This window comes from Manis javanica, chromosome 10 (assembly GCF_040802235.1).
Source record: "Manis javanica isolate MJ-LG chromosome 10, MJ_LKY, whole genome shotgun sequence".
Classification (NCBI taxonomy): Eukaryota; Metazoa; Chordata; class Mammalia; order Pholidota; family Manidae; genus Manis; species Manis javanica.
In genome coordinates this window covers 88,690,829-88,716,294 of record NC_133165.1, presented here as the reverse complement: position 1 = coordinate 88,716,294, position 25,466 = coordinate 88,690,829, and the positions used below count along the sequence as shown (strand labels likewise).

Genomic DNA, 25,466 nt, shown 5'->3' with positions numbered 1-25,466 from the left:
AATTTCCAAATCCAGAATTTTCAATGCTCAATGGAAATTCGGGACATAAACTTTTGCCATAAAGTGCTGCCCTAACCCAACACTCCTCAAAATGTCTTGTTATCCTGGTGCTACCATCATTTCACCTAATTTTGAGGGTCATTTGGGTAGCAGATCTATCTATTGCCTACAGGAGTGGAGAGAACTATTTCTACATTTCCTGGCCAAGGGAAGATGACCTGTTAGAGTAAGCATCTTACAACCCCATAAACGTTCAATCACTCATAAAATTCTACGTGTGTGATGCATATACCTTTTCTGAACTGAAAGCTAAATGATTTGTTTCAAAGATACTGGGAATATAAAGAGTGGAATAAAAGCAGTTTTGTTTTCTATAGTTATGGTTATCTCCTAAAAGATAAAGGAATTATTTTACAAAGATTACATGCAAAACAGCTCTAAATAAAGGACAAAATACATATGCAAATAATTCGGTGGGAGAGCATGCTGGTTCACTGGTTTTCAGAGCAAAAAAGACTCCTTTTTTGAGTACTGGAATGCCTTCTACATGCTTCTTATTAGTCTTGTATCTGCCTCCCAAGCTCCCTGATTTGGAGCCAGAGAGAAAATCACCTGCTCTTTTGGGTTCAGGTTTAATGTTGAGATACTTTCAAGACTTGAAAAACCCAGAACAGAGATGACCTCGTGGTGTAGGGAAGGGGAATCAACCAACTACAGAGGACCAAATTCAGTCTGGCAGTCCATTTCTGCAAATTAAGTTTTATTGGACAAAGCCATGCCCATCCATTTATGCATGGCCTATGGCTGCTTTTGATTGACAACAGCAGAGTTGAGTAATTAAGGCAGAGATGAGTAGCTGTGACAAAGCCCAAAAACCTAATATATTCACTGTCAAACCCTTTGGGGGAGGGCATGGGGGGTGGGGAGGAAGGATCGCCAACCATTGTTCTAGAGCAGCCACCAAGGCAAAATCTGGAGTTGAGGCACATAGTAAATAAGGCCTATGTTTGCATCTCTAGCCCCTCACTCCTTGAAGTCTCTCTTGGTTTTTCACACTAAAAGTTACCAACTAAGTCACTGAGGACCATTTTAAATCCTTTGTGGAACCAGGCAGGATATACATAAATTAAATCATTGTGTAGGAGGGTAGGAGATTAACCTGGAAAAGAAGCCATGGACTGGGATCCAAACGAAGTGTGGGCAGAAATATCACCATCTGCATCCACTGGTCCAGTAACTTAATTTATTTTAGTTACAAACAAGAACCAAGAACAAGTCTCAGTACAATAAATTATCCATTCCCACCTCTACTACTAAAGAAAGAAAAAGAGGCTCAGAGTTCTAGGTAAATCTCTACCTTTGGAGGGTCCCCTTAACATCCGAATGTGGGGAGACAGCCTCCCTAAGGGCCTAGGCAGACAACTGTCTCAGGAGAAAGCACCCCCCAGCAATCTGTCCCTTCCCCAAGAAAAATCTCTCTTCACTGTCTTCCAATACCCCACAAAATGGGCCCAGGCTGCAGCAGTGGAGTTTGGAAATAGCAAATACAAGTGAGTGCTCGCTTTCTGAATATAGGTCTTAGGCTCACACAATGCCTGGGGCTATCCCTCAAAGGAGAAGAGTGGTCAAACTCTAGGGACTGCCAGCCAAAAAAAGTATGCATCAGAGTTAAAGGGACCTTTGGGTGGTGGAGGGAGGCAATACAGTGCATTTCATCTTTGCCAATTCAGGTATTTAAAGAGCAGAAGACAGGTGACAACTTCTCCCAAGGCTGGCCTACTGTGGGGGAGAAGGCCACACATCAGACTCCACCTGATCTGCACCAACCCCAAAGCTATTTCCAGGTAGATACTTGAGTTTCCAGGGGCCAAGACTGACCTGGACAGAAATCAGAGCAAAGGGCTGAAAAAGTGAACCTCCCCTTTCCCAGCTCTGCGGTGAGGCTGACCCTCACTTACACACATTAACCCACTCTGTGACCTTGCACTCATCACACAGCACATAGCAGCACCAATGGAAGCGACAATGACAGCGCTCAATTCGTGTCTGCCGGAGCACATTGTGCCCACGGCCACAGCACAGGCTTCCACAGCCATCTAGCAAGCGGCTGGTCTTGTTGCAGGCCCGGCCCCGAGTGCCTGGGGAGCCCACAGTGGGGTCTCGCTCACAGAAGTCAGGAGACTTCTCAAAGTAGACCAGCTCTCCTGAGAGGCGACGGGGACGCAGGCGGGGTTGGAAGGCTCCAGAGTTGCGGTTGTGGATATCGATGAAGATGGCCTGACCCAGTCGCTCTCTCAAAGCTGCCCCCACTGCCCGGAACTCTGGAGCAGCCCTCCAGCATGTCTTGAACTGGCAGCTGCCTGACGTACCATGGCACTTACATTTCTGCTTCAGATTTTCAGTTACCACCTAGAGCATCAGAGGTGGAGAAAAGGAAAGGGATTGGAACAAAAGGACAGAGCACAGAGGCACATGAGAGAGAAGGGAACAGAGATCACAGGGAGGGACAAATAGAGGCAAGAATGGCTATGGAATATCAGAAAAGAAAGGACACTGGGAAGCTGACTAATAACCCATCGCTGTCACTGCATGGTTGGAGAACTGAAGCCAGAGCAAAGTGGTTTGTCCAAGTCTTCAATTCACTAGCTGCTAACAGAGACTCAGTTTAGATAACTAGCTAGCAACAGGACTCAACTTCAGTTATCCTGACTCCCATTTCAGTACTCTCTCCAAAGTGAGCACTGCTAAATAAGGGAGCCTGGCACAAGCACCCCTAAATTCTGTCAAGAAGGCAGCTGTAATAATAGGTACCATATAATGAGTACCTGTCCAAACTAGGCACTATGCGGGTACTCTAGTTGCTAACTCACTCTTAATGACATTGTGAGGTAAGTATCATTAGACTCTTTTTTTTTAACAGATGCAAAAACTGAGGTTAAGTGACTTGCTCAAGGTCACCCAGATGAGTGACAATAACCCACCACTCTCATCCTCTTACTCTGCTGTGCCTTGCAAACTCTAGCCAGGCCTGGAAAGCTAGGGAGACCCAGGACAAGTTGCACACACATACCTGGCGTCCCACCCTGTTGTTGTGGATCCGCATTCGTGCCTGGATGTCCCGGGGAGCTTCCCTGGAATCCAAGAAATCCCGAGAGAACTTCTCTCCAAAGTCCATGTCATGGTTACAGCCACCCCATTCCCATGTGTCCTGGGGGCCAGGGCCAGGGCTTGAGCCAGTGCCTGGGCTGGGCAGGGGGTGGGGGAAGCTCTTGCCCCTGGACAGCGCCTGCAGCTGCAGCAGTTTGGCCCTCAGCCGGTCCTGCTCACCATTGCCCTTCCAGCCACAGCCACAGCTCCCCAGCTTGCCCAGGCTGCAGGCCGTGGCCACCGCATGCATGACCCCAGCAGCCAGCATGGAGAAGGAAAAAGCACTCTCACGGAAACCTGGGGGTGGAAACGGTGTGGTGGGGGGGTGGTTAAAGTTAACAGTTGAGAGTAGGGAGGTGGAAGGAAATAAACAGCCACCCGCCAATCTCAGAAGTTCTCAACTGAATCCTGACCCTGCTATTTACCAACTGAGTAATTTGGGAGAAAGTCATGGGAGAAGGAAGGAAACAGAAAGCCCAGAGCCTCAGTTTCCTCATCTATAAAGGGAGAGAATGAGTTGAGATGATCTTTGAGGCCCATTCTCGCTCCGTAAATCTGAGATATTCTGGTGTGGATGAAAGAGCTAGCCTAAAGGGAAAGACCCCTGGGTTTGGGAATGGACTAGGAGGGAGTCCCTGAGGTCTTTGAAGATGTGTTTGCTGAGTTCTACATCTGAAAGCCTTAGAAATTCCCCAGCCCTGCAGGGAGCTTAGGTGGGGTGGAAGCAGAGATTTTAGGTTCTTTTTTTTTTTTTTCAGGTTATTTTAATCAGTCTTTCAATCAGCCTACCTTACACCACCCTAACACCCAGAAAGCACTGAAGCTGTGGAGTTGTCCTTCTCCTTTCCAGTTTCTAGTTTTATATTTACCCTGTAAGACTGCCCTTTCTGTTTATCCTAACCTGCTATTACTCTATAAAGTGCTGGGAAGGGGAGAGAGGTGGGGATGATTTTCCCTAAGGCCCTTTTAAACTCTTGGCTTCTTTGTTATGTTTTGGGGGGTCACAGAGGCCCAGGATGACAAGCCTTTCCCAGGCTTAGGGAGTAGCGCTTCTCATTTGGGCATCAAAGCCTTCCCCTACACCGGGCCCTGTGGAGGAGGGGGTCCTTCACTTCCTTTAAGGCAGGGTCTCTCTGGAGCCTTCGGAGAATGAGAGACAGCACCTCCTTAGAGGCCAGGACTCTCCCACCCCAAGAGGAGTGCTCCTGGCCCAGCCTTCTGATCTCCCCCAACCCCAACCCTCCAGGGGTGAAGCTGTTTGCGCACGTCTTGGGAATTCCCCTGCAGATGGCAGCTGCCTATTAACCCCGTAGTCCCCAAAGCACTGCCCCCACTCTTGAGCTGAGTTCTGGATGGATCTTTACTCCTCCAGGGAGTAAACTAAGGCATGGCCTGGAAAGAAGCAACAATGCCTCCCAGACCATACCTCCCAGACCAAGCCAGCAGTGACCTGTTCTCTGCCCCTCCAGCTGGTCTTCACCTGCTCAGGTGAGAGCCACCTGGGGCCCCCAAAGCACAGAGGAGGGGGCTGATCCCAGGCTTCAAAGCCATCAGGTCTTTGTTCCCAGCCTCCACTCCTGGGAACCCCAGCAATTAGGGGAGTAAGTTTAACCCTTAAATGGTTGGGGGCGTCACCCCACCCCCGCTGAGGCTCTGGGGACACCAGCCTGGGCTTGTCCCACAGAGAGGGAGGGGGAAGAAATCTGGGGGAGAGATTGGGGGGGGCTTTTGAAGCTTCCAGGGCTAGGGGCATCTCTAGCTCACAGGTGCAACCCAGATCGAGCTGGGAGGAGGCAGGACAGAGGGGCCCTACGGTAGGGGAGCAGGGATGCAGCTGCCTTGCCGGCAGCATGCAGGTGGAAATCAGAAGCGCAGGGGCCCAGACGGGTGGCCAAATCCAGATTCGTGAGGCTCCCAGGGGGAATTCCCAGAGAGGCCCCTTCCTGAGTCGTGAACCCGTCCCTTCCCGCCTCCGCTCGCCTCGGCCTGCCCCCCACCTCTCAGCCGCGGCAGCGCAAACCCGCCCGGCCAGGCTCACCGCGCTTGAGGATGGCGCTGTGGTGCGGCAGGCGGCCGCCGCCCTCGAGCGCCGAGCAGTTCCAGCGCTGGTCGCGCAGCTGGTGCTGACACTCGTGGACCGCGATGTGCAGGCCCTGAAGCGCGGACGCCGTCACGTCGGGGCTGCGCAGGCACAGGCCTAGCTGCCGCTTGCTCAGGCCCGACAGCGTCAAGCACACGGTGTTGGCAGTCAGTGGCGGCTCGCCCGGCAGCTTCAGGCCCAGAATCTCATTGCTTAGGGCCCTGGGAACGGAGATGTTTCAGGGTCTCTTGGGGCCCAGGTCTCGCGCCCCCTCCGACTCCTCCCGCCCGTTTCGTCCAGGGCTTTCTCTTGCAGGCTGGGTGACAGAGGGAACTGCTCACCGACTGCACAGCGCCAGAAACAGGAGACCCGCGAGGCCCGAGGGCGGAGGCCGCGGCCGGGGCTCCTCCGGCATGTCGAAGCCCGGGCCCGAAGGCCCCCGTGGGCAGATGGCTCAGAGCCTGCGGGACAGGGAGGCTCAAGGAGGGTTCCGGAATAGGGTGGCTCGCCTGGGCACCAGAAGGATGCCCACCTTTGGGCTCCTAACTCACCAGTGCCAGCCCCCTGACCCTTCTCATCCCTCCCAAACAAAACAGTAAGAATGACTCCTTGATTCTCAGACTCCCAGGGCCCTGGAGGAAAAATACCTACTGGATCGCTCTGGGAGCCTGACCCAGCCAGACACAAAGCCCGGCACACAGACATACACTCACGTGCAAACTCAGACATATGGACTCACAAAACACAGCTCCACCACCTCCCCACCGCTCCCTCTTTGAGGGCCCCACGAGTCGCTCACTCCACCCATCACAGCCTCTTGCCCTCACAGGGCTAGTGGGCGGGATTGGAAGGGGGTTCCCACTACCTACAGACGGCGGGGTGGGGGTGGGGGAGAGTGTCGCCTCCAGGTGCCGTCGAGGGCAGGCAGTCTCTGCGAAAAGGGTGGAGAAAGGGGCTCCCCACCGACTCTAGCCGCTTCCTCCCAGTAGGGAAAAAGGGGAGGCGCTACGTGCAGCAGTCAGGTAAGGAACCTGGCTCCCACCTGAAAGCAGACCGCGGCCAAGCCAAGTCCTCTTCCCCCTCTGCCACTTTTCTTAACTACGTGTTCTCCTCGCGTTACCAGTCTGGTCCCCACAGGTCCCAGCCTCAGTCCCCACCCCTCCACTCTCGTGTTCATCGCCCTCCAATTCTGGGGGCATTCCTTTATTTGCTGTGTCTTTATCTCTGACAGTATCCTCAGTTCTCTCTCTGCCTCTCTGTGGCCCTGTGGGCGGATGCTTGTCCGTCTGACTACCCGTGTGCCTGCCTATCTGGTCTCCGTGTGCGCGTCCCTGCCCTCCCTGCTTTCCCGGTTCTATTACCTCCAGCTGCTCTGGCGCGGGACCACCACTGGTGGGACTGGATCTCCTGGGCTCAAACCTTGGGGAGACCGCCTCGGGTTCTGCCCCCTCGGCAGAGCCGCATTCTTCCAGGGCAGGGCCACTCCTCTTCGCCGCCGTTTCGCTGCCGCGGCCGCGGGAGAAAGGGAGGGAGGAAGGGAGGGAGTGATCGAGAAAGCAGGCGAGCAAAGGACTAGGGGCTCTGGCTCTATTCGCACCCAGATGACGGGCGCTCTGCCGCGGCTGACAGAGCTGCAGCCCCTCCCCGAGCCCGGGGCATCCCCACCCCACTCCTCGCACCGCCACCCCCCGCCTTGACACGGGGAGCGCTGCCACTCCCCCTCCTCCCAGCTAACACACACACACACACCCTCTCCCCCGACGCCGGGGTTCAGGCTTGGCCCCACTGAAGAGGGAGGTGGCCCAAGTTCCTCTCACCTGCTCTGGAGTCGCCAAGGCCGAAAGGAAGATGCAGTGACCCAGACTAGGGATCCAGGACCTTGGCTCCAAGTGGTCATTGCTCTTTGCCTCAGTTTCCCCACTGAAAGCTGGATGGCTGGAGGGTACCTTTGACAAAATGAAGAGGGAGCTGAGAACCAACTTCCTTCCTTGGACATTGGCATATGGAGACCTCCACGAGAGCACACCGCAGGGCACAAGGAGCTGGCAGGAGAAGCTCCCTTCTGGGTGGCTTGGCTTCCACCCACCTACAAAGCAGGGGAGGGAGAAACCCTGCGCCTGCCCCTTGGGAGGGGTCATCTTTGGCCTCAGTGTTTAGCCTTAACAGGGGATCTGGTAGCCCCGAAGATCTTCAGCCTGCCCCTCTGATTCCCTCTGTTTACAGTCATCCTTGCCGGCAGAGGTCTCCTGCTCTTCCCAGGTCTGCACCTCTGGTGGTCCATATTCCAGATCCAGGCTTGCACACTTGCTTCACATGGAATGAGGACTGCCTCTGACTCCCAGATGAGCCCAGCCCAAGGAGAGCCAGAGAAAGAGCCTGATCTTGGGATGCACAGACGAGGCAAAACTACCTTAGGGAGCTGCAGCGGCAGTGAAGGGGTTAGGCGCCACCGCGCTCCTGCCTGACTCACCCTCCCAGCTCTAACCACTGTGGGCTATTTTTGCCAGAGAGGGGCCCCAGGCTTCCCAGCCGCCCCCAGCCCCTGCCAGACCGCAGCCCAAAGCACGGCTGGCCCCGCGTGCCCAAGGCTGGCACATTGACTCAGAGACAGGCCCCCCAGAGAAGCACAGCCATAGGGCTTAAACCCACAGCCACAGTCATCCCTTTCTTGGTGGTGGCCATGTAGCTCTGCTGGGCAGCCAGCTTCCAGCCTGCACTGCTGCAGGTCCTGCCTCAACTGCAGGGGGCACTGCAGTCTAAGGGGGGCAGAACTGTCAACAAGCAACAGTGACTTTCATCTATTGGGTATTTATTGACCACCCAGAACAGACTGGGGAAGTGAAGTACCATGGTTCCTGCCACTGGACAGCACCACAGAGGGCTTCTTTTCTCTGCCTCCCCACCTCTGGGAACAGAGAGAAGAGGAGAAGGAGCCCTAGAACTCTTGCCCTCCTTCCTGATGAGGAACCAAGAATCAAACCATGTGTGGTTTTGAGGCCACTAGAATCTGCAAGCCCTATCTCAGTAGCTTTTGGCCTTACACCTGGATTCAGCAATCCTCACCAGTGTCCTTGTCCTCTTTTCCTGCATGGCAGCCTGAGACTTCACTCAGGTCCCTGAAAGAGGAGGATGAGGTTTCCTGTGACCCTCTACTCCCGTGGGGACCTCTTGAACATTTGTATTTCTCTTTGTGTCTCTGAGTCTCCCTCAGGTTTCAGACTGTTTCTTCTGATTTTAAGTTTGTCAGTCTGCAGTATAGTCAGGTGCCAAGAAAGGACCAGGGTCAGAACTATTGCCATAGATTCTAACTTCTCAGTGACCCCAGGGCTCCCCAACTCGGCCTGCCCCAAATCCAAGGCCCGACTCCAGTTCTCTCTCTCTGCAGAAGCCTAACTCTGGGCCAGAAGGCCACAGGCAGGCAGTCTGGGTGGCCTGAGCTGGCCCCCAGTGCCCTCAGCCCGACCGGCTGGCCTGAGTGCTGACCCGCAGGCGGCTGGAGGGTGGTGGAACAGGCGGGGCCTGGAGAGGGCTGCGGGTACACACCCATTGCCTAATACCCCAAGCACGCGGCCAGCTCCAGGAAAGGGGAGGGGCAGGAACCAGAGAGACCTTGACAAGGGTTGGGGCCATGACAGGAGGGGGAAAGTAAGGGGCTGTCATTACTTCAGGGAGGGAGTGAGAGCAAGCTGGTTCCCCTTCCCCTCAGTGAGAAGAATGAAGGGCTGTCTTCCAATCATGATGATGGAGGGTGTAGTGGGAGCAATCTGGGAAGAACACTGGGGCCCTGGAGGGCGGGAGTCAAGGAAAAGAGTGGGGGCCCCTGGAGATTGTGGGATCGAGCAACTGAGGCGGTGGCTAAAGCCGAGCTCAGCCTCTGGAGCCTCCTCTTCCTCCCTACCCCCGCCCCCCATCATGTTTGCCTTGGCCCAGGGTCCCGGGTGACTCATGTATTGCTGAGCCGCTGATAGGGGCGGCCCAGCCCGGGGAACCCAAATTATAGGCCCAGGAGGGATGGATGCGCCCGCGGCAGTGAGCTCAGCTGTACTGCCCACCCTCTGCCTCACACGCCTTCTTCTGCAACACATTAGGCCACCACCCGGAGGCACCAAAGTGTCCGCAGCCCGGCTACTTTGGACTCTCAGGAACATCCTCTCATTCAGCATTTCCCCCAGCAAATCTGTAGGATTATCCTAGACAGAATTTTGCCCCCTTCCTTGCCAGAGGCTGATGCCTTCCCAGCTCAAGGGGGCAGTGCCGCCTGCTGGTGCTTCAAATAAAAGGTAGGCTTCTCTGCTTGTAAACCCTGAGCCCTGGTCCCCAGCTTTCTTCCCAGACTCCATATCAAGGGAATGCCCCTTTCCCCTCTGACATCTCTCTCCCCTATTCCTATTCCAGTGGGGTGGTTTACTACTGGTTTTCTACTTCAAGACTTTAATTATCTGCAGTCAACAGTGATACAGAGGAACATAAAGTAGGGTAAAGGAGATAGGTAGTAGGATTCCATTTCATACAGGGGGAAGGAAAAGTCAGTGTGGGAACAAACCCATGGAGCCATCTGAGGAAGAGCATTTCAGAAGACAGAAAAGCAGGTGCAAAGATCCTGAGACAGGAGCTTGCTTGGTATGTACAAGGAATTAACAAGGAGGCCAATGTGCTGGGGAGGAAGAACCCACAAGGGAGAGAGTGGAGTAAAATGAAGTTAGAGGACAAGGAAGGAGCAGGGTTAGATCACATAGGGCCTTTTAGGCCACTGTAAAGATTTTGCCTTTTCCTTTGAGATGAGGAATCAATGGAAAATTCTGAGCAGAGGAATAAAATGATCTGACTTCTACTTTAGAAAGAATGGTTCTGGCTGTTGTGTGGAGAATAAACTGTGAGAGCAAGGGTAGAAGCAGGGAGATGTGTTAGGAGGTTATTACATTATATAGGAGAGAGATGACAGTGGCTCGGAGCAGTGTCATTCAGGTGGAGTGGTTAGAATGGATCAGATTCTGCCTATAATTTGAAGACAGAAGGACAGGATTTGTTGATTGATTTGGCATGGAGTGTAAGCAAACAGATGAGTCAAGGATGACTCTAAGATCCCTGTCCTGAACAACTGAAAGGATGGAATTGCCATTTACTAAGATGGGTGACTGGTTGGGCAAGGGAAGAATCAGGCCTTCAAGTGCTAGACATACACTTTAAGATACTTATTCAAGTGTTAAATGTGCAAGTCCAAAGTGCAGGGCCAGAGATATGTTCAGGAGCATGAGATGGATAGTTCACCAAGGGAGTGAGTGACTGTAGACTAAAAAGAAGCTCCGGATTGAATTGGGCTGCACTTCAATGTTTAGAAATTGAGTACACAAGGTGGAACCAGATAAGGAGAATGAGAAGGTGAGCATCCAGGAAAGCAGGAACGCTGTTCCAGAAACCAAGTGAGAATGTATTTCAAGAAGAAGGAAGCAGTCAACTCTGCCTGCTGTTCCTGAAAGGCTGATTAGGATGAGAACAGATTGTTGACAGTAGAGCAACATGGAGGTCACAGATGATTTTGATAAGGAGGTGTAGTAGGTTCAAAGGTGTCATTTGGGTGGAAAGAAAGAATAATGAAAACAAATTGGTGCTAGTGATTATAGCAACCCTTTTGAGTTTTGCAGCAGAAGAAAGCAGAGAAATGGAGCAATCTTGGGTGGTAATGTGGAGTCAAATGAAGCACCTCCCACCTCCATGGGGTTTTATCAATCCTCCAGTCCTAAAGACTACCCAGGCCCCAGTGGGAAGAAAGTCCTAAGGCACAAAGGACAAGCTACCCATGTTACCTTGTCTATTCACTTGAGCCATCTGTACCAGGGGCCCTCTGCAGAGACCGCTGGCTTTTGGACTGTGGAGGATGCAGGGCCAGTACATCTTGTCCCTCAGAATTGAATCCCTGGAGGAGTCAGGTATACTGGACTAGGCAAAGGGCCTGGGAAGGATATTCCCTTCAAAAATAACCTCCAGCAGGCTTCATTGGGGTTAATATGCATCTCATTTAAAACGTAAATACCCCAGGAAGATTAATTAAACTTACCTGGCATGGACTCATTAGAATGATTTCTCTGCCTTGGAAGAGAGACCTGGTCATTTCTGAGACTTGGAACTCTTTAGAATTAGGAACTCTTTATTATTTCTGACTGATATACTCAGTCAGAAAGTAACCTAGAGACAGGGGAGATGAAAAAGAGAGGATTCAAAAGGGAGACAGGAAGATTCTAACTATTATTTCTATTTATCTGTCAATTTTGGGACAGGCCCACAGCCTGCTGTTGGTACACATTCACAAAATGTGAGTAAGATGAAAAGAGCATGGGCTTTGAGCTAAAATGATCTGGGTTGTAATCTGCCTCCACAATGTATTCATTTATTAGCTGTGTAGACCCTGGACAACTTCCTAATCTATTTTTTTCCTTTGTAAAATGGGGAGAGAGGAGACACATAGAGGAGGAGATCTCTCCTTCCAGGAGCCATCTGCGTGTGGTGGGAGGGCATAATAACCAGGCTGGCAATGCTCTCTATGCCCCATATAGGTAGCAGCAGCCACTTCAGTAGGAGACCAAGGTGGCCTTGAAGCTATTTGGAGTCCCTGGGAGGGAAGAGAGAAGTGCACAAAAGGAGATGGTTGCAAGCACTATTGACTATCCTAGCACGGTGAGAGTGGAAAGCGCCAGAACACAAAACATGTCAGAAAAATCCAAAAAGAAGTAGACATGTTGAGGCACAAGTTCCCTATTCTGGGTTCAGTTTAGCCAGCCGCCCTTCTCTTCCCAGCTTTCTCCCACCATACACACCCAACATCTACTCCACTGCCCTTCCTTTCTGAGCCTAGTCCTCAGAGACTCAGCCACTCCAGGCCTTGTCCATCTTGATACAATCTTGGTTGCAGGCTCAGTCTCCTCCCCCAGTGACATGCACAGGTTGACACATGCCACAGGGTGACACATCAAACGATGACACAAGGTACACAGGATGAGAGTGACACATATATGCATATTTAATCTTGCCACCCACACACACACTCATCCACCCGTCCACCCACCTCCACATACCGTCCCAGACACTCTCCGTCAGTCTGTCTTCTGGGTCTCTCCTGACAGTGGCTGCCACCTCCTTCCCGACACACAGGAGATGATGCACTGCCCCAGGTGGTGTCTGTGACAAGATGACTAGATGATCCCTTCTGACCTGAGCTAAATTCCAAGATTCTTTGGAAAGGTTCCTAACATCCCACCTCAAAACATGGAGTTTCCGCACAGGTCGACATATATGAGTGCACCATCAGAACACACACACATTTGCACACTCACATGTGCATTGTCCCACTTACACCACACACTCACAGCCACGTATGTGCTCCTTTCCGCCCACAAGCACAGACTGCCATTGCCTCAGGTTTCTCCCCATGGCCAGGCTCTGTTCAGCTCACCCCCCAATCCACCCCCGGGATTTCCCTGACCACGGTCTCAGTCCGACCCCAAATGTCCCCCTTTTCCTTCCCTGTTCAGCCATCGGGAGTGGGGGGCTTCCTGGCCTGGGAGGTGTCTCTCCAGAGTCGCTGCCCAGAACCGCAGCTTTCCTTCTTCCATTCAGGATGGAGAAGAGAGAGGGGATGCCAGCGGGACCCGGGGTGACGTCGAGGGGACAGCCCCATAGCCAGCGGCGAAGCGGCTTGGCTCCAGGCGGATTCTGCCCGTAGCACATTGTCGCCACGCCCCCTGGCGGACGCTGGTCCCCGACGGGCTCCGGACGCAGAGTGAGGCGGGCGCGCGTGGGAGGGCGTCCCAAGGGGAGGGGTCGGCGGCCAGTGCCGGCCCGGAGGCGGGAGCCACCGGGCAGGGGGCGGGGGTGAGCCCCGACGGCCAGCCCGTCAGCTCTCGGCTCAGACGGGCGGGAGCCACGGCCCTGCTCTCGCTCCTCATTGTCTGAGCCCCTGACCGGTGCGTCCTGGTGCCACAGTGCGGCCCGGCGGGGCAGCCTCCTATCGTCACTTCAGCCAGCGCCGCAACTATAAGAGGCGGTGCCGCCCGCCGTGGCTGCCTCAGCCCAGCAGCCGGGACCGCTAGCCATGCTGTCCGCCGCCCGCCCCCAGGGCTGGTAGAGCCAGACTGCGAACTCTCGCTACTGCAGCCACTGCCGCGTCCAGTCCCACTGTCGCGGGCAGCAGCCAAAGCCGCCCCAACTGCAGCACAGAGCGGGCAATGGGGCACTGGGCGCTGCTGCCTGGCTGGGTTTCTGCTACACTGATGCTGGCGCTGGCCGCTCTGCCTGCAGCGCTGGCCGCCAACAGCAGTGGTCGATGGTGGTAAGTGAGCTGGTGCGGAGTCGCCACTTGTCCTGAGGCGCAGAGCCAGGGGCCAGCCCCATCTAGCTCCCACGCTCTGGGATCCGTCCACAGACAGGCTCCCTCCAGCGCACTGACTTGCCTCTGAGACACCAGAGGGGCGCTCTGGAGTGGAGGTGCTCCAGAGAATCCAGTTCTGCTGAAGTGGGGTGAATGGTCCGCCCGCGGCGGCCCACGATACGCCAGGAAGGGAACCCATTGCCATCTAGCACCGCCCTTCTTACTTGAGCCCCAAACCCAGCCTCACGGTGGTAGCCATACCACAGGTTCCTCTGCCTCGAGAAGGGAAAGGCCAGGAGTGCGCACCGAAAGGAGGCAAGAGGAGGGCGGGACTCTAAGCATTTCACGCCTTGGGTGGGCATAGACTGCAGGCCAGGAGTTCCTCGCTCAGGATGCTCAACAGGTGAGAGTCACGGTGGACATCCAGTTGCCCAGCTCCCCATGCCTCCCCCTGTCCAGTCCCCGAACCCAGGGCCTGAGCAGCCCAAGGACTCCTGGGGACGCAAAAGCCTGAAGCCCAGCCCTTTAAAACTACTGAGCCTGGGAGCGCGGAGTCTTTACCTTATTATTGATCTCCCGCCGCTCTCTCAAGGAAATAGCCGCGGGAAGAGTAGGGAAGCACGACCTTTTTGGTTAGGATGCAGGTTCCCTTCCACATCTTGAGCTCCTATCATACATCTCACCAGGGGCATCGTGAACGTAGCCTCCTCCACAAACCTGCTGACCGACTCCAAGAGTCTGCAACTGGTGCTCGAGCCTAGTCTGCAGCTGCTGAGCCGCAAACAGCGGAGGCTGATCCGCCAGAACCCGGGGATCCTGCATAGCGTGAGCGGAGGGCTGCAGAGCGCTGTTCGAGAATGCAAGTGGCAGTTTCGCAACCGCCGCTGGAACTGCCCCACCGCTTCGGGGCCCCACCTCTTCGGCAAGATCGTCAATCGAGGTGGGTACCCAGGAAGGTAACGCTTCCGGGACCAGGGTAAAGTGGTGTCACCCTAGGGCATGGGCAGGTGAGTGCAGGGAAGATGTCCCGGGCGCCTTCAGCGTCCACGATCAACACTCCAAGAGCTTTCATGCACAGCGCCAGCTCCGGGCCAGTCGCGTTCTACCAGGCGCTTTCAAGCCGTGCACCTCGGACACGAAGCTTAACTTTTCTGAACCACTGCCCCAGAGAAAGGGAGCTCTGAGTCCTGGCCACTGGCCACTGCTTTCCGCAGCCCCTCTCAAAGGCGTCTGGGAAGCTGCTCTGAGATTTAGTCATGTGTCTTCCCTCTAGCCCAGCAGGGCTTTCATCGCTGACATAGGCCAAAAGTTTGGACAGCGGATATGTCTTGGCGGTTCAGAGTTCTTCCATTCCCCTCTTTACTCTTTTTCTCTTTGGGGCTGCCCCAGTTCCCCTGAGGAGTCAAAATGCACCCCATCCTCAGTAACGCATGATGACAAGCGTGGACCGGGTTGCATGCCCGCGTATGTGTTTTCTCTCTGAGAACGGCTTTCCGACACAGCCCGCCGGGCGCCTGGCTCTCAGGACTGTAAGGGCGGAGTCGGGACTTGGGACTCAAGGGTCCCAAGCCCTCCCTGAGGGAGCTGGCCGCACCCCCTCGCTGATCCCTGCTCCCTTCCCTCACAGGCTGTCGAGAAACAGCATTTATCTTCGCCATAACCTCGGCCGGGGTTACCCATTCGGTGGCGCGCTCCTGTTCTGAGGGCTCCATCGAGTCCTGCACGTGCGACTATCGGCGGCGTGGTCCTGGGGGGCCCGATTGGCATTGGGGGGGCTGCAGCGACAACATCGATTTCGGCCGCCTTTTCGGCAGAGAGTTTGTGGACTCCGGGGAGAAGGGGCGGGACCTGCGCTTCCTCATGAACCTCCACAACAACGAGGCGGGCCGCACGGTGAGGGGGCTTGAGGGGCTCCGCACTCGATGTGCAGTGTCAGGGCTCCCCGAATCCCTGAGCAGGGGCAAACCTCGGACTTGGGAAGTAACAGGCCGCGATAAGGCCAGGGGTTAGGGTAAAGAACCAGGAGTGGCCGTCCTAAGGGAGCGAGAGGTTTGGAAGGAAACCAGAGAATGGAAGAGAGTGGCTGAGGGCATGTAGAACCGCAGAGGTTGTAAGTCATGCAGCCCATGGAATGTATTGCCTACAGGCCCCTGTATTGCACAGACTCCAAAAACGAGGCTGAGGCAGAGAGCAGAGGTGGGCCTGGTGTCTAAATATCTGCGGGATATTTCGCTCTTCCTTTCCGCTGGGCGCGGCTAGGGCTGGGCCTTTGCAGAGGTCCCGGCAACGTCAGGAAGGGGGCGGTATCTAGGATGGTGGCCCTGGCTCTGAATGTGCCCTGTCTTTCCCCCAGACCGTGTTCTCCGAGATGCGCCAGGAGTGCAAGTGCCACGGGATGTCCGGCTCGTGCACAGTGCGCACGTGCTGGATGCGGCTGCCCACGCTGCGCGCCGTGGGCGACGTGCTGCGCGACCGCTTCGACGGTGCCTCGCGCGTCCTCTATGGCAACCGCGGCAGCAACCGCGCCTCGCGGGCGGAACTGCTGCGCCTTGAGCCTGAAGATCCCGCGCACAAGCCGCCCTCCCCACACGACCTCGTCTACTTCGAGAAATCGCCCAATTTCTGCACATACAGCGGACGCCTGGGTACAGCTGGCACGGCGGGGCGCGCCTGCAACAGCTCGTCTCCCGCTCTGGACGGCTGCGAGCTGCTTTGCTGTGGCCGGGGCCACCGCACGCGTACACAGCGCGTCACCGAGCGCTGCAACTGCACCTTCCACTGGTGCTGCCACGTCAGCTGCCGCAACTGCACGCACACGCGCGTTCTGCACGAGTGTCTGTGAGGTTCAGCGCGCACTCGCCCCCAGCAGCCTTCTCCTCAAGCCCAGCCCCAGATTCGCTGGCACCTAACACCCCGATATGCACCCACCAAGTCCCTCCAGACTGCCACATTCCCTGCGATTCTTACTTACCCGATCATTTCTCCCACCTCCTCCTACCTGGGGACTCCTGAAACCACTTGCCTGGGGCGGAATGAACCCTCTTGACTTACTGATGAACCTGCCCCAACCTACCTCCCTCCCTCTCCGCGGGAGACCCCTTTTTGCACTGCCCCCTGCTTGGCCAGGAGGTGAGAGAAGGATTTGTCCCCTACCCCGTCGGAATCAGCTCCTGAAGATATTGCTCTGCCTTCTCCAATGAGCCAGCGACCTGCCTGCCTCTCTCCCTTCCCTTTATCCTCTGTTTTCTCCAGGTCCCCACATGCTCTTCCAATTCTCCTGCCAAGGGTGCAGACCCTAAACAACACCTGGGCATCAGGGCCCTTCTCCTCCCCACCTACAGCTGAAGCTGGGAGGTGCCAGGGTGAAAGGGCAGCTGTGGTGATGTGGAAAATGAGGTTGGGAGACCCAGCAGATATACCCCCATTCTCTCAGCCTTTGTGGTGGAGCTACTGAACAGCTGTGAACCATGCCTCCCTCAGTCACCTCCTACACCTTCCTGTCCTGCCTCCTCATCAGTGTGTAAATAATTTGCACTGAAACGTGGATACAAAGCCACGAGTTTGGTGGTTGTAAATAAAACTATTTATTGTGCTGGGTTCCAGCCTGGTTTGCAGAAACCACTTTCATCCCTATTCAGTCCCTCTCCATTATTCTCTCCTTTTGCCCTCCAGCCTTTTCTGATCTCTCTTCTCCTCTCCCCAACATTTCAAAGATGCCTTTGCCTACCGGAATCAGTATTTCCTTCCACTGTAGCTATTAGTGGCTCCTCGCCCCCACCAATGTAGTATCTTCCTCTGCAGAATAAAATCTCTATTTTTATCAATGACTTAGCGGTTTTTCCTTGAGTCCAGAGCACACTATTGCTTACCTCTCTTAAACAAATGGGATACATTGTTGGGAGGTTTCCTGGCCCTCTGATTATGACCCTTGGATGACCCTAATAAGACCACTGGGGATCCAGGTTTCCAGAAGAATCTGGTCAGGAGCCAAAAGACCTGCAGTGTTCTTCTTTCTATTCCTACACCAACTGGCTGTATGATAGTGGGCGAGTCCATAACTGCAACTGCTTCAGTTTCTTCCCTTGCTGAATGGGGATTAAACAACTGTGCCTACTTTTCCTATCTGGAGGAATTGTGAAAATGGCTACTACTGAGTGATAACCATCACTATGTTCTGCAAAGAAACCGAAGAAGAAAGAGAAACCCACGCAGAGAGGGTGCCACTGCCCCTGGTGTAGAGCTTTTGGTCTCTGAAGCCCATTTGCTTCAGCTGTGGTCAGGGCACTGGACAGCAGGGAAAGTAATCCCCTCCCCAAGACAAGGCAACACTTTGTTAGGGCCCCAGCTCCCAACTTTGGGCTCAAGAGGACCCAGATAACAGATGAAGGGCTCTAGTCCTGGACCCAAAAGCTCAGAGATAATGGTCGGAGAGAAGAAAAGAACAGGAGGGCTAGAAACCTAATAGAGGCTAGGCTTAAACCAGTGTAACCAAAAGGAAACCCAGATGTGGTCCATAACCAAGCTGTTAAGCCAGCTGTTCCCATAAAGAGGATTCTATTGCTAACAACACCGACAGGAGTACTAATCCAGCCCACAGTCCTAAACCTATCTTTAACTCTAATCCTCTCCCGTCCCTAGGTCTATGTCTAACCTTAGCCTTAACCCTAACTTCAGCAAACACTAACCCCTTCCAAAGCTTTAATGCCTACCCTAATCCTTAGACTTCACTGCAGGGAGGACCCAAAGGTCAGGGGGAGCTATGAGGGACCCCACCCCCAAGGGCAACAACTGATCCCAGCCGACTGGAGAATTTCCCCTCTCCCCAGGACTCTTGTGCTGTTCTTGCTGCCTCCCACCTCTCCCTGGATGTGTGAACTCTGACCCCTGTTGGCCTTTGGGATGGGTGTGGGGGTAGGGGAATGGAGTCAGGAGCTGCTCATCCCTGTGAAGCATCCTTTCCCCTTTCACTCCATCTGCCATGCTAGCACCAGCTCAGCTCTGAAGGCAGCTGAGGGGGAGGAACAGAAACTACTGATCCTAGGTAGATGGCACCAGAGAGGCCTTGGGTTTCCAGTAAAGAAGCCCTGCAGAGAATGTCCAGTCTATAATCCAATGAGTTGTTAGATCTCCCAGCTTCCAAAACAAGAAGTTAATGGGCTGCCAGAGGCAGAAGAGGGGCCTTGGGCCCCTGCTAGACAGCACCCAAACTAGGGAGAAGCATCAGGGTGGGAAGTCAAGGGGTTGGCACTGTTCCAGCCATTCTCACTTAACTTCTAATTACAAGACCTAGACTGGAAACTGCTTTCAGGCCCAGAAGCTAGGCAGCTCTGGGCTGAGCTGACATGTAGGAGCCAGAAGAAAAGTTAGGAAAAGTAGTGAATCCTATTCTGGCCCTAACTGAACCCTCAACAAATCTGTTGCTTTCTCAGCGTCCAGTGCCTTGTCTATTAAACAGGGTGGTTATTGATACCTACTCTCCTTCAGGAAGGTGATGAGGTTTGGATGAGATCATGTACATGAAAACTCAGGCCATTTGAACACTTGCAGACACCTCTTCTGTGTTAGGCATATGCCAAATGCTGGGGATACAGTGATGTTCGAAACATAGTGCTGTTGGGAGGGATTTCCAGGATGGTCAGGGAATCAAGCACACCAGCAGATTTTGTTGGAAAATGAGGGCAGTGTGATGCAGGCTCAGTGAAGTGTAAAGCCCTCTGCGCATGCATGCGATTTAGGGACGGACTCCCATACTCAAGTCCTCCACATGGAGACCCTACACTTCCAGGGGCTGGGACCTTGCAGGGGTTAGGGTAGAGCAGTGTAGGTGTGGCTCTCAAGTGGCATGCACTAATAAAACAAACAAACAAAAAGTGACCAAAAGGGCTTTAGGATATACAAAGCTAATAGCTACATAGGAGCTAATTATTTTGTTATAATGATTATCTGTGCCATCCTCACATAGGGCTAGAGCAGGTAAATCCAGGGGAGAAAAGCAGCTATGCCTAGAAAGAGGCCTCATTAAGGTCTCAGGGCCCAGAGCCTGCTCAGGGGGTTGCCATAGGATACTGTTCTCAAGAATGGGTCTGATGCCCCAGCTCTGCCCCATCCACCCAGGCTATCCTCCCCCACCTCTGATCTTCAGGTCCCAGGTGCCACACTCCCAGGGAGATCTGAGGCTGCCAGAGACCCCGGATGCAAGGTTGGCCTCAGCAAGTGAGGGAGGCACTCGTCCTGAAATATCCTGGGGGGAGTGGAAAAGCTGAGCGGACTAAGCCAGCAGGTCTGCACAGTCCCTGGGGGGTCAGCAAGCTGGCACCACACACACCCTGCCACACGCACCCTGGAAAAACCCTGTCAGTGGGGCTGCAAATACCCCAGGGTCTAGCCCCCTCCCCCCCACCTCAGGCTGGCTCAGTTCTCTCCAGTCCAGAGGGAGAAAAATAACAAAATGAGGAGAAAATAAGCTGTTTGGCTGTGGTGTGAGCAGGAATATCCATACAGAGCTGCCCACCACTCACCCTTACTCACTCTTTCCACACCCAGCCAGGGCGCCCAGCATGAGACAGACCACCCCCCTTCCCCCTCCCCCGTCTGGGCTAAAAGCAGACGCTGGTGAGCGAGCAGCAGGTTATAAATATGCCCAGGGAACTGCCGCCAACTTGCTCCCTTGTCATTCCCTGGGAGGGGATAGGGTGGGGTGGCTCCTTGGGAGGAGTCGGGGCTGCCCTGTTCCCTGGGGCCCAGGAAGAAGTAGGGCTTCCAAGAGGCTACTGTATTTTTTTTTTTTTTTTTGCCCTTTTCAAAGGGAAAGAACCACTGCCACTTCATTTTTCCTGGACGTATGCTCATTGGCTCAGGGGTGGGGGTCCCTATCCTTCCTGAGCCATGGCTGAGAGCTCAGAAAGGGCCCGAGGCCACTCAGTCTGTGTCAACTGTGCAACCCAGTGACACTTCGTGCCCACTTACTCTCAGCAAAACCGAAGTTCATTCATTCCTTCAACAAGCATTTCTGAGGGCCTGCTGAACACCAGGCTCTGTGCAGAAGCACAGCTGCCTGCCCAAGTGCATGCACAGCAGCCGCCACTCCCGGGCGTTCACACCAACAGGCCCCAGCTGCAGACTTATTGGCTTTAACTTAGCAGCCTCATTAAGAAGGGTAAATCTTCAGGCTCCTGGTTCCTCCTTCAGGCTCCTCAGAGTAAGCTGGCAAGGAGTGTTGAGAACAGGGCTCCTAAACATTCCTGCTTCCACTACTTCCCTGATAAATGAGAGGGTCCTTTCCCTCCTCCTTCCTCAGTCATCCTCCCAATGTAGGAGCCATGTGAGAAAGAAAGAGCCACTCTCTGGGATGCTGAGGGCCACCTGCCCATGCTGCCAGAGCCTCCTGCCTCCCAGCTACTTGCCAAGTAGGTGCCAAGCTTAGCAAAAAGGGGCAGTGCCACCCTGGGAAGCTTCCAGCTCTCCTCCCTGGGGGCTGAACCCCTCCCTCCTCCCTATTAATCCTCGGAAGTGAAGGGGCCGTCCCTGGAGGCCCCTCAGCCCTATTGTGGCCCCTCGCCCTCCTCGGCTGTCGTCTAATTAACTCCTCCTGCCCCTGGTTTTGTCTGCCCCCCTTACCCCACCTTGTCGGCCCCGCCCCTCCGCTCGGCCTGCTCCCCACCACGGACATTCCAGCCCGGCCGGGCTGCTGTGCCAGGGCAACCAGGGCCGGACCGAGGCCTAATCCCCCCGCCGCCTGGCTGGGCTAGGGGTGCCCCACTCACCTCCCTGCTCTCTGGGGGCTGCCCGGCTCTGCTGTGGCGGAGACACACAATTGGGACAAAGGCGCAACCCCCAGGGGGCTAACTCAGCCTTCACGCCCAGGTTGTGCGGCATTTGGGGAGTTTAATGAATTGTCCATCATGCCTTTCAGGGCCCGCCCGTCAGCCTGGATTAATCTTCGGAGCCCTGGTGGGGTAGGAGACACTAAGCCTGTATTTATTACTCTCCCATTGTCACTAATTGAGGTAATTATCTGTGACTCTGGCCTGGCCAACAATGCAGCATTCACTCCTGGGACCTCGATGGGCCTGGCTCCCACTCTCAACACCAACCCTCCCTCCTCTCCTCTCCTCTTCCAAACCCGCCAAGGGCTAAGTTGAGCCCCGGAGCATGTTGGGAAAGTGGACAATGTCCCACAATGCCTCACCTTCCAACCAGTGTCTCCGGTACCCACCACTATGGAATTTCAGATAGGGAGAAGCCTGGTCCCCGATAGCAGATGAGAAAAGAAGGCAGCCTGTCTAAGGACAGGTTTGGCTGGCAGAGCCCTCAGGCCACAGAGGAGCACATTTTTGATGCCTTTGGTTTTCTAGATTCTCCAACACCTCATCTCTGGACTGGTGGCACCAAGGTCTCACAGAGTCGTTGTGTGCATCCATCCTCATGTCCTTGTAGCCTCCAAGCTATAGGGTATTAGGAGGCCCTAATCCATACTGGGTATACTCTGGGAAGAGTGGGTGTGAATATGATGGGGGAGGTTAGAAGAAAGAATAGGAAAGAGCTTGTTAGGGAGTTCGGGGAGAGCAAGAGGAGCCATCCTGGGAAGGAGCAGCCAGGGGTTACACTAATGTGGCCATGCAGCACCATTAGGGATAAACTTGGATTTGGAGGGGTAGCAGTGTCACAAAGTAGATTTCATGTAGAGATGGCTTCCCAGGTCAAGAGGATCAGCCCTGGGCAACAGGTGTGTGTTTGCACATAAAAGAAAGAGATAGCAAAGGAAGATTTGGTCACGGCTAGATGATGAGCTCCTTGAGGGCAGGAACCACATCTTGGTCGCTATTGCTTTTCCAAGAGCATAACATTGTACCTGACACATAGTAGGTTCTGTCAAATGAAAAGATGGATAGATAAGGCCTCCATTTGCATTGGGGTTAGGGGTCTATTGGCTCTTCTCTTCCATAGAGGCTCTTCGTTGTATCTCAGCACTTGCTGGAAGGAAATGTCTAGACCAATCCAGAAGAGTTCTCACATAGGCACTTCACCAGCTACAAACGTAGGACTCGAGAGACAGTTGAAAGAGAGCCACCTTGTGGTGTCTGTTGGGAGAGCTCCTGGAGAGACCCCAGCGAAGAAAGTAGGGTCATCCCTCCAGAATGGAGAGGTTACACAGGGCAGCAGCCACTCACCCCTCCACCCCACCTTCCTATATATCTGATGCTGCATTGCCTGGTCAGTGTCCTGTGGCAGTTTTATCATTTGCCTGCATTTGCTGAGGGCCTGCTCCAGGCGGAGCTTGTGGGGGATACAGAGCTAAACCAAAGGCACTACCCTTGAATAGCTTGGTCCAGCAGGGGATTCCACAAGATAAAAGACCAACAAAGATTATAATGAAGCAGCAGGAAGAAATGCTATTGGTGCTGAGGAAGCAACTAGGACTTCACAGCTCAAAAACTCTCTGCCCCTCACCCCTCCCTCAATTCTTCTCACTAAATCTCAAATGTTTTATCCTTGCTTTCCAGAGACACCTCATGATTTGGCTCCTACACATCACTCAGGATCCCCTCCTTCTGCACCTCTGCATTCTCCTCTGTTTCCCATGAAAGCTGTGTGCTTTCCCACCTCTCTACCTTTGCTCACACCCTGGAATGCACCTCTTTCCCATCTCCCTCTGTTGAAACCTGTCTCAATGTCCTTTCCTCCATGAAACCCTTCTAATTCTCCTTGGCAAAGTGGCCTTCCCTCCTGAAGCACCTTCTCAGCAGGGCTTGCATTAGCTGCACATACTGGCTGTTCCATGGATGATTATCTGTGTATATTCCTCATCTTCCTGCTAGGCTTCCAGCTTCCTGATGACATGCGTTCTATGTTTTGTTCATCTTAGCATCCCTCACAGGCACAACATATGCTCCCACTAAGAGGATAAATGGATGGATGGATTGATGAATAGATGAATAGATAGATGGATATATGGGTGAGTGGGGGACAGATGGATTGATGGATGGATGAGTGGGATGTATAACAGATGGATGCATGCATAGATAAATGGAAGGGCAAAGCAACTCTTCTCTAAAGAGTCTTAAAGGACTCATAAAAGACTGTGCTGCGCCAGGGACTTCAAGGGAGGAAGCCCACCCCATGCCAAGATATGCAGAGGAGGGGAAAGTATGCTGTTAGTGAAGGACAGACTGAGACTTCCTTCACTGACAGATGCACCCTCAGCCCCTGTCTCCTAGAAGCCTGGGAATATTCCTACTCCCCAGAGGTCACAGTCTCAGAGCTGCCCCTTCCTTCATACTCCCCTGGACCCTCAGGAATGTCTTCATTAACATGTACTATGTTGAACTGCCTGCACTGTAATGACTGGGTTTCCTCTTCCACATCCCTCCGCTTATCTCATGCACACCTTAGATTGTGAGCTCTCTGAAGACAGGAGCCATGTCTGAGTCTCTTGTGTGTCCCCAGGGCCTGGCATACATGTTTAATGAATAACTGAGTAAATGCTGACTCTTTTCTCCATAGACACATTTTGCACACTCCCTATGTACTCAGGTTCAGCCATCTCTCCTGGTCTTCTCTTCCTCACACCCCACTCCCCAACACTCCTGATCCTGAATTCCCTAAAGTCCTAGAGCTCTGGCCTGGTTCTTTTTTTCTTTTCTTTCTTTTTTTACCCATTTGTGGATTATCTAGGGAAGTCCCAGTGCTCTCCTGAGAGTCTGAAAGGGGAGGGGGCTCTTGGCTCTAAAGCCATTTGACTGGACCCCATTTAGGACAGAAAAGGACTTCGCTGGGAAAACCGGGTTGCTGGGAGGGCAGGAGGGTCCTGCACTAACCTGAGGGCTGATACCGAAGCCTGACCATGCTCGCCTGTGTCTGCTGTCCCTACTCCTGACCTGTGAAGCTGTCCCAAGGTGGCCGGTGGTTGTAGCCCTGACTCAAGGCTGGACAGCTGGCAGACACAGTCAGATTTAGAAGTCATTTTCACAGCAGGGAGCCTCCAGCCTCCCACCCACAGGGCCCTGCAGGGCCAGTCTGAGATATGGCTCACCAGGGGCTGGCCACCAGACCTGTGTTCGCTCCTCCCCTTCTCTCTCCCTTTCTTCTCAGATCTTTAGCAGCTAGTGTTGACTCCACCCTTAGGCAAAGATGGAGGAAGTCCTAGGGGTAGGGATGTGTTGCAGAGACACCCTAACCACCCAAGAGCCCAGTACACTATTTATCCATTCAAAGGGTTGTTTGTCTCCAGCCCAGAGCTCCCCTCTCTTCTCCACCTGGCCTCTGCTGCCTATTCCTTCTCTTCCCCTACCTCTACTTCTCTCTTCCCCATCCTCCTGTCCCCCATACACCCAAAACTAATGAAATAACTCTAGAGAGAAATAATAAACAGAGCTTAACATTTATATGTCACTTACTATGTAGCAGGCATTGTTCTAAGTGCTTTACATATTGAATCATTTAATCCTCCCAACAAACCTATGAAAGAAGCAATATTAATAACTCTGATTCATAACTGAGGATGCCCCCCCAGGCACAGAGAGGTTGAGTAACTTGCCCAAGGTCACACAGCTAGTATGAGATAGAGGCAAGATTGAAACCCAGGCGTCACCCCCCAGAGTCCATGTTTTAAACACAGCACAACCCTAGTTCTTGACAACAGTAGCAGTATGGGTGAGCTCTTTGAAACTGGCCTCCTCAGTGTTGGGCCACAAAGAGGTACATGCAGTATGGTGGAGTACATCTCCACAGGGCCAGCCCCTCCAACATCCCATGCAGCTCACCTCTTCTGCCAACCCTAGAGGCCCGCAGCTATAGCAAAATCTAGGCACGTGCCGTCATGGCTGCCCTGGCCTTCCTCAATCTTTCTCCGTGTCTGAAGTCCATCCTCTTCTCAAG

The 25,466-nt window shown here is 53.8% G+C and overlaps 2 protein-coding genes across 4 annotated transcripts in view; one reads left to right on the top strand and one right to left on the bottom strand.

Annotated features, from left to right (window-relative positions):
* Positions 1-745: 745 nt before the first annotated feature.
* Positions 746-25,466, bottom strand: part of WNT10B (Wnt family member 10B) — a 29,873-nt gene continuing 5,152 nt past the window's right edge. Inside the window, exons 2-9 of one of the 3 annotated variants that reach the window (XM_017639902.3) lie at positions 12,298-12,400; positions 11,283-11,410; positions 7,045-7,173; positions 6,589-6,730; positions 5,569-5,688; positions 5,186-5,448; positions 3,071-3,444; positions 746-2,409 (exon numbers count right to left, since the gene is read on the bottom strand). In XM_017639902.3, the coding sequence (XP_017495391.2) occupies positions 1,951-2,409; positions 3,071-3,444; positions 5,186-5,448; positions 5,569-5,642 (1,170 nt within the window). In that variant the 5' untranslated portion in view covers positions 5,643-5,688; positions 6,589-6,730; positions 7,045-7,173; positions 11,283-11,410; positions 12,298-12,400 and the 3' untranslated portion in view covers positions 746-1,950. The remainder of the gene's footprint in view (positions 2,410-3,070; positions 3,445-5,185; positions 5,449-5,568; positions 5,689-6,588; positions 6,731-7,044; positions 7,174-11,282; positions 11,411-12,297; positions 12,401-25,466) is intronic. The other 2 variants (XM_017639919.3, XM_017639928.3) reach the window with 2 other exon arrangements.
* On the top strand, positions 13,447-17,370 carry WNT1 (Wnt family member 1). The gene is made up of 4 exons (XM_073214305.1): positions 13,447-13,540; positions 14,254-14,529; positions 15,217-15,482; positions 15,943-17,370. The coding sequence occupies exons 1-4, from the start codon at positions 13,447-13,449 to the stop codon at positions 16,429-16,431; spliced, it is 1,125 nt and encodes a 374-aa protein (XP_073070406.1). The 3' UTR covers positions 16,432-17,370.